The 8,527-nt window shown below is 47.0% G+C and overlaps 1 protein-coding gene across 2 annotated transcripts; it reads right to left on the reverse strand.

Moving 5' to 3' along the window:
• Positions 1-4,443: 4,443 nt before the first annotated feature.
• Positions 4,444-6,323, reverse strand: LOC147462213 (UDP-glucose:p-hydroxymandelonitrile O-glucosyltransferase-like). Of its 2 annotated transcripts, none has more exons than XM_086509617.1 (2): positions 5,750-6,323; positions 4,444-5,601 (listed from the first exon to the last, which is right to left on the reverse strand). In XM_086509617.1, the coding sequence occupies exons 1-2, from the start codon at positions 6,270-6,272 to the stop codon at positions 4,616-4,618; spliced, it is 1,509 nt and encodes a 502-aa protein (XP_086365743.1). In that variant the 5' UTR covers positions 6,273-6,323; the 3' UTR covers positions 4,444-4,615. The 2 variants fall into 2 exon arrangements, with proteins under 2 accessions (XP_086365743.1, XP_086365742.1); XM_086509616.1 differs by having other exon boundaries at positions 4,444-5,607; positions 5,750-6,322.
• Between the last annotated feature and the right edge of the window lie 2,204 nt (positions 6,324-8,527).

An 8,527-nucleotide genomic window follows, 5' to 3' on the forward strand; every position in this document is an offset into this window, starting at 1 on the left:
AATCCCATGGGCACTGGCCCTTATTGGAAAAACAAAATCCTTTGCCCTAAGGCCAAAGGCCTTTGGGCGCTTAAGTGTGAAAAAACAACGAACTCAGGGCATGGCGATGGCGCAGCAAAGTGCCACGAGAGAGAGAGAGAGAGAGAGAGAGAGAGAGAGAGAGAGAGAGAGAAAGAGAGAGAGAAAGAGAGAGAGAGAGAGAGAGTGCTTGTTGTAGTGCGGCCCAGTGCTCGCCCCTGTGACATGAAATCCTCCCCACAGCCTCACGCTCAAAATGAGCCCGCCCTCGGGGTGTTTGGCGGTGGTCGTTGTTCTCTCCCCCCTTGCCACAAGCGACCCTGCACATGAGCCAAGCTTGGCTACGACATGCCCACCTGAGTAGAGCTCTACTCCACGGCATGCACATGCAAACCTGCAAAAAGGTGAGGTCCACGACCCCTTGGTTCCAGATTATCCTAAGCTTTGATATCAGTGTAAAACCATGGGACTGTCTAGCCTTGATCCTTCGCCCAACCTCCCTTTATAGCCCTTGCCCCTAGGATCTTGTCTCCATCGGCAGCCGGCCCTTGGCCCCCGCCCGGTCCTTGATCTCGAGAGTGTCCCTTGGCCTGAGAGAGAGAGAGAGAGAGAGAGAGAGAGAGAGAGAGAGAGAGAGAGAGAGAGAGAGAGAGAGAGAGAGGTCCCCTCTACCACATGTCAAGACGTCTTCCATCCGGCGGCTTCAACCGAGTGTTTAGTTATGCAAGCAAAGTAGTGAGAGTCAGAGAGAGAGAGAGAGAGAGAGAGAGAGAGAGAGAGAGAGAGAGAGAGAGAGAGAGAGAGAGAGGTCCCCTCTACCACATGTCAAGACGTCTTCCATCCGGCGGCTTCAACCGAGTGTTTAGTTATGCAAGCAAAGTAGTGAGAGTCAGAGAGAGAGAGAGAGAGAGAGAGAGAGAGAGAGAGAGTTGAGAGAGTTGTGTGTGAGAGAGAGAGAGGGTTGTAGCACTACGTGGTGCAATTTCCTTGATCTGGCTTCTTTCCCATAGCATCCCAAAGTGGGTATTTTTCTTGCTTGCTTGCAATCCCATAGTGGCATAATGTATGTCCTGCTAACTCTTGCAACACACGCCACGCAAGGCAACAAATTGCCACGAGTTCAATGCTATCACTGCTCCACTAGAATTGAACTTTAAGGCTTATTAACCAATGCACTTTGAAGTTTGCACTGTTTGAACTTGGAGCTATGGTCCATTACACTTTGTGGCCCTTCTCTCTCTCGTCCTTGCAGGATTCACACTCTCCACCTGCAGGTGTAGAAATCTCTCTCTCTCTCTCTCTCTCTCTCTCACACACACACACACACACACACACACACACACACACATGCAGAGCCTCTCATCGTGACAACATGGTGAGGTGGTGGACAATGATAGTCCTCCCCATATGGGTACTGTTTAATGACACCTATAGTGAGGAGATGGCTCATGGACTATGGAACGACAGGGTTGCAGTACCAAGACGACAAGCATAGGGGAGTAGCTAATCAGAACCAAGGGCCTCTCTCCCTCTCTACCCTTCTTGATTCTTCTTTGTGAATTTAAGAGTGAGCAACACAACTCATGATGATCTACTGCCAATAATTATGAGGTAGGGCTTGCTTTCCACATCTCTTGAAGTGATGCACTTATTGCAAGGCATGTCCAACACATGTACATGCATGTTTGACTATTTTCCATCTCCAAACTGTTAGTCAAGGGGGCTCTTGAAACATGTCATGTGCAGCATTGAGCAATGCTTTGATCGTCAAGTAAGGTACAATCAGAGCAAACATTGTAGCCTATTTTCAAATCTTATTTTGATTGTTATTTAGGAGCAATTTTATTGTGATGGGTGATTGAGGTTATGCTGGAGAAAATGTTGTAAGGGAAGCAAAAGGTGATTAGCATAGGTGGAATAATGAGGTGCTCACTGCTGAAATTGTTGAAGTGAGTTTCCGGGAGCTATCAAGTAACACATACCGAGGCAAGTTTGTGGGTTGATTGGTATGTGAAGATTGCATGTGCACGCTGCGACGCTTCAAGGATGTAGAGGTGCACCCTTTCTCCCCCCTAAGTTGAAGTCTTCTCCTCTCCTATAGCATCACGGACATCACTAAGGTAGCTTTGGGCCGTATGCTTGTTTGGGATTTGGAAAAAGAAAAAGTTATGGCCATGCTGATTCAAGATTCTCAGATGTGGGGTGCTTATTGAAGGCAAGTGAGGTATGCTAGAGCATATGGCTTGAATATGGCACTCACCGATGCACCTAAAAGTTGGTTGTCTGGTTTATGCCATTGATCATTTGTACAAACGTATGTTGTAGCACTTCAAGGATGTAGAGGTGTGCCCTTTCTCCGCCCCTTAAGTCTTCTCCTCTCATATAGCATCAAGGACATCGCTGAGGTAGCATTGGGCCATATGCATGGGCTATGCTAAGAGATATGAGTCTATGGAGAAATTTCATAACTTGATGGTAGCCCAAGCCGTATATTTAATTATTGGAGTACTGGCACGATTATAAGGTAGATTGTTGTTGTTTGCTAGAAGCCTTGTTTTATGTGTAAGGTGTAAGATGAGAGAGGGATTTTAACCCAGTCCACATGTAATATATTTTTGTAGAAAGAAGACATCTTTTCTCTTTCTCTAACTAAGACAAAGTATTATTGGCTCAGAGCATATAAATTGTCCTATTTGGATTTGAAAATGGAATTTGTATTCTTTCTAGGTGCACTTGCATCTATTGCATCATCAACAAAGATGCTCTTTCGGAACATAAACAAATGCACTCTTTTTAAGCTTAGAAAATTTTACATCGAAAATTTTATATCGTGGTTGTCAGCTTCAAAGAAGCATCATTAAGTGCAAGCAACATGGATGTACCGACAAGACTATCAAGCTCAAAAATTCAAGACATATGCCTATCACTCCTATCAGCATCACAGAATGTAGAAGCTAGGATGTTGACAACATGGTGAGGTGGTGGACAATGATAACCCTTCCCATATGGGTTCTGTTTAATGACCCCTATAGTGAGAAGATGGCTTATGGACTATGGCACGACAAGGTTGCAGTACCAAGACGGAAAGCAGAGGGGAGCAGCTAATTAGGACCAAGGACCTCTCTCCTTCTCTACCCTTCTTGTTTCTTTTGTGAATTTGAGAGAGCAACACGGCTCAGGACGATCTACTACCAATAATTATGCAGATAGGGCTTGCTCTCCACATCTCTTGGAGTGTTGCACTTATTGCTAGGCATGTCCAAAACATGTACATGCATGGTCGACTATCTTCAATCTCCGAATTGTTAGTCAAGGGGGCTCTTGAGACATGTCATGTGGAGAGTTGAGCAATGTTTTGGCCATCAAGTGTGGTATAATCACAGCAAATATTGTAGCCTATTTTCAAATCTTATTCTGATTTTTATTTAGGAGTAATTTTATTGCAATGGGTGATTGAGGAAATGTTGGAGAAAATGTTTCCGCGAAGGCAAAAGGTGATTAGCTAGGTGGAATAGTGCTCACTGTTGAAATAATAGAAGTACGTTTCTGGGAGCTATCAAGTGACATATACCAGGGCAAGTTTGTGGGCTGATTGGTATGCGAAGATTGCATGTGCATGTGGCGACTGCGCCCTTTCTCCCCCTGAATTGAAGTCTTCTCCTCTCCTATAGCATCAAGGACGTCATTGAGGTAGTGTTAGCCATATGCCTAGGCTATGCTGAGAGAGATGAGTACGTGGAGAAATTTCATAACTTAATGTAGCCCCAAGCCATGTATTTAATTATTGGAGTGGCACGTTTATAAGATAAGAGTGTTGTTTGCAAGAACACAAATTTGTCCTTTAACGAAGAGGCCACATTTGTAGGTTATATGAGAGCATTTGGAGCCTATATTACAACCTCTCTCTCTCTCTCTCTCTCTCTCTCTCACTCTCTCACACACACACACACACACACACACAACCTTGGCTTTCATGGTCACTTCTTCAATCTACCCAAAAGCATTACATGCACATAGTATTGACATGTCTAAGCTAAGAGAATCCACATAAGACCATCGACCACGTGGTGCAAAATTCTTGCTTCGACAATGCTCCAAGTGAGAGAGAGCTGCAGACATGCCCCACACACAGACACACAAATGAGGGGATTACATTTGCAATGACCTGTGTAAGCTCTCAAAGATACACCTGAATTATAGATAGAGAGAGAGAGAGAGAGAGAGAGAGAGAGAGAAGGGGGGGGGGGGGGGGGGGGGGGGGGGGGGGACAACTACTTCAAGCAGCCCTTCATCATTTGTACTGACTACAAAAACAACTAATTAGATCAATGAGAGAGAGAGAGAGAGAGAGAGAGAGAGGGGGGTGTAGTTAACTACTTCAACAACAAGTCCTCCATCTTTTGAACTAATTACGAAAACAACTAATTAAGGTCATTCAAAGCCAACTTAATTAAAAAAAGTTTTTTTCACACCTTATGAATATCGTGTGTGATGAGGTAATAGCGATATGGTGATGTTCATTTCTAAATTCTAATGCTTCTCCCATCCTCTTATCAGGCCTCTGTTCTTGCGGCCAAAAATGAAGAATGAAACACGGTCAGACGCTGATGCTGATGAGTGCCTTCATGTCATCATAAAGCTGTCGCATGTTGCGGAAGGATTCCCCGTCCTCTCGACAGGCTGCTCTCACCACCTGCTTCATCTCCTCCGCTCTCTTCCGGGCTGTACGTCCCTCTTCCCCTTCCAAGAGGGCTTTCACACCAGCCTCCACATACGCTTTCTGCAGGCCTCCGCTGGTTGTGCGCTTCATCTCAAGCCCAGTGCCCCACAGCTCACGCATACACCACATGTTGGACCTTTGGTCTCCAAGTTGCGGACAACCGAGCATAGGAACACCCTCCCACAAGCACTCTATGCTGGAATTCCATCCACAGTGCGTTACAAATCCTCCCACAGCCTTGTGCGCCAGCACCTTTACTTGGGGCGCCCAGCTTGTCACCATCCCCTTCCCACGGAGTCCGGGCTTGACGTGTGCATCGTCCCTGAGGGCCCATAAGAAGGGGTGCCCACTGGCTTCTAGCCCCATGGCCAGCTCTTCTACATCCTCTGCAGATAGCTTTGCCACTGTTCCGAAAGCGACGTAGATGACTGACGACTCCGCCTGTGTGTCAAGCCACAAGAGACACGAATCCGAAGTATCCTCCTTGCTCGTCTCCAACACATGAGAGCTGGAATTTCCATTTGCTTCATGTGCTGTAATTCCAGGGTTATGACCCTGTTCCTGCGGCCCCTTTGGAACCTTGATATCGTAATCGAGTAAGGGCCCCGCCATGGCGCGCACGGGAATCCCCATTGCTTGCAATCCGCGAAAGGCATCGGGTTCAAGCTCGGATACGGTGTTGACGAGTATCCTGTCCGAAAGTTTGGCAGAAGAGCACAATTCCTTGAACAATGCCCGGAACGGACTGGGCTCCGGATCAAATCGGATGGGTGCAGGAAAGAGCTCGGCGGATACCGGTGGCAAACATGGGATGCAATCCAGCATTACGGGGCTCTCGCTCTTCCAATCGGGAGGACCATTCCCTGTTACTACACAGAGTAAAATAACACAGGTTAAATAAAGGCATTAGCACTTGCTACCTAGCTACACAGTAAGCCACTATGGTAAAACTGTGAGTAGCCTAGCCTAAGCTGAAGGCAAAACTTCCAGGTACGTTAAATATGAGAGCACCTTTCTCAGGAAAGATGTTTGCTTGGCAAAGAGCGGACACGTTGAGGTTGAGCAGGTAGGAGAGGGCATTGGAGGTCCAGAACTCGATACGGGGAATGCCGAGCTGCTGAGCGACGAGGGCGGTCCAGGGGACGAAGGAGTGGGCGACTACGCAAGTTGGAGGGCGGCCCTGCTCTCGGAGATGGAGGATGAGGTGCAGGAGGTTGTCCGACATGGCAGGCGTGGAGAAGAAGGGCTTGGCAAGATGCTGAGGAGGAATTCCGTCGGCTAAAATGAAAGTGTGGATACCAGCGTCGATGGCAAGGGGCATGTAGGCCGCGTCTTGAGAGCAGCTGGCGATGGTGTTGGTGTCTAATTTGGGCGGGGGCCTGGAAGAAAAATAGATGAAGGAGACATCGAAGCCGACGGCGAGGAGCTGACGGGCGACTCGCATGGCGGACAAGCTGTGGCTATGAGGAAGGGCAGGCACCACCAACGCATGCGGACGCAGGGGAGCCTGTGAGTAAATGGAAGCCATGTCCATTGCCCCCGCGAAGCCGCGATACAGAAGCAGGAGCTGGAGCAGAGAATTTTAACAGGCGAAAAATCGGCGATATCAACGTTTGCTTAGCATTTAATGTACTGCACTGACGTGGCTGGCGCTCACGTTTGTAACGTGGCTCGACCTCTAAAAAGGCCGTACGGTCTTTAATGAAGAGCAGATTCCACGGGAAGTCGTGGCACAAAACCATAGGGTCTCATCTGATCAGAGAGAGAGAGAGAGAGAGAGAGAGAGAACTCCCAGCCAGGGCTGCGGAATATTTTTTGTGGACCCGGCTTTGGAAATGCAAATGAGCAGCCTAACTCTAAATTAATTTGAGAGGGATAATCACACTAAAAATTTTATATTATAACTAAATCTTTCATAATTTGAACCCGCTTGAGAACCTTCCATTTTTCATTTTGAACAAGCTGTGGATAAAGCGAACCTAAGCAGCCTGCTTGGCTGACAGAGACGGGGACTCGGGAGAGATGAGCCTCCTCACTATCTCACACGGGCATTTTAGGAGGGGATCAATGGCCCACTGATTAGGTGCAATCTGAGCTACCCGATACTCTTCTTGTAAATACGGGAAAACAAGTAAATTCGGGTGCACCAAAAGTTGTAAATTCAGGTGGCACTTGTAAATTCGGGTTGCCTGCACCCCCCCTCCCCCCCTAACTCGAACCCACGACGTCACCGTTGAGAGCCTATCACCTTAACCACTACGCCTGCGCGTGTTTCTTGAGAGCATTACGAGACATGTTCTTGATAAATTCGGGTTAGTTTGGTAAATTCGGGCGGCATCGCAAGATCGACGGTCTGCGCTGCCCCCAGTCCCCTAATTTAAAATTGGCCATTGATTCCCTCCTAAAAAAGCAAGTGTGAGATAGTGCTGAGGGGGGAGAGAGAGAGAGAGAGAGAGAGAGAGAGAGAGAGACCACTGACCAGTCGAGCGATTCAAGCCTCAACCCATCTCCACCCTTCTCTGCGAGAGTCGGCTCATATACATGTGTGTGTGTGTGTGTGTGTGTGTGTGTGTATATATATATATATATATATATATATATAGAGAGAGAGAGAGAGAGAGAGAGAGAGAGAGAGAGAGAGAGAGAGAATCTGATTTACCTCAAGAGAGAGAATCTAGCTAAGAATCTACTATTTTCTTTTTGGCCTGCATAAGGCCCTCGACGCAAGTCCTAATTGCCAGGAGCTTTTGTAGACCGTAGGATTATATTGTTACCATATACATGTGGTAGTGATGTGTGTGAACACACTAGGACTGCCGGGGCATTTTTTCCCTCTTTAGGAGGTTTTTTCCCCGTGCATTGTATATACGCCCATCACTCTAGGGCTATCTATCTTTCCATTGCACACCTAGTAATACACTCTCTATTGTGTGCCTTGAGCTTCCTTCGTCTTCTCCAAGCTGTGTGTGTTTCTCTGCAACCCTAATTCCAACAATTGGTATCAGAGTAGGTCACGTCCTCCCGGGCTTAGTCGCCAGCTGCTCCATCACACGCCTGCTCACTTTCTCGGATTTCAGTGAGCTTTGGCGAGCGTTCGCAGGTCGACAAAAATTTTGATATGGACACTTTCCTTGCTAGTGTCAAGAATATCAATGAGCAGCTTATTTCTGCAGGTGAAGTCATTTCAGCTAGTTCCCTTGTGCAGACTGTTCTTGATGCCTTACCAGATTCCTACCAGACTTTCGCTAGTACTTGGAGACTTATGACCCAAGGAAATCCTGAAGTTGTCAAGTTTGATGCATTATGCACATTGCTGTTGCAAGAGTCACTTTCCAGAAAAAACAGGACTGCAGTTGAACATGCCTTTATTGCTTCTCAAAGAAAGGGTGGTAACAATAATGCAGCCACTTCTTATGGTTCTGCTGCGAGTGGCAAAAATTTTGTTCATAATGCTTCTACTGACAGCACTTCGTCTGGCAATTCTGGTGATAAGGGCAAAAAGAAGATGCGTTGCCATTATTGTAAATCCAATGATCACTTGATCAAGTCGTGTCCTAAGTTGAAGGCCAAAGAGGCTAAGAAGAAAGAGGGTGGTTCCACTGCAAATGCTGGTTCCACTACAAATGCAGCCATTGTTGAGTCTTCTGTGAAAGGAGACTGTAATGCTGATGTTGATGCAGAATGGGCTTTTAGCGCAGAGTGCACTTACAATCCTGCTGTCCATGACGCATGCTTGTCAGTTGCTGCAGATTCACATGTGTGGTATTTCGACAGTGGTGCTACAAAGCA

This window comes from Adiantum capillus-veneris, chromosome 3 (genome assembly GCF_014529385.1).
Source record: "Adiantum capillus-veneris isolate H3 chromosome 3, ASM1452938v2, whole genome shotgun sequence".
In the NCBI taxonomy this organism is placed as follows: domain Eukaryota; kingdom Viridiplantae; phylum Streptophyta; class Polypodiopsida; order Polypodiales; family Pteridaceae; genus Adiantum; species Adiantum capillus-veneris.

Bases quoted from the DNA above. Each gene is read 5' to 3' on its own strand.
- LOC147462213 (XM_086509616.1), bottom strand. From the start codon at position 6,272: ATGGACATGGCTTCCATTTACTCACAGGCTCCCCTGCGTCCGCATGCG. The intron at 5,608-5,749 runs GTGCTCTCATAT...TACTCTGTGTAG, and splicing joins AAACATCTTTCCTGAGAAAG to TAACAGGGAATGGTCCTCCC.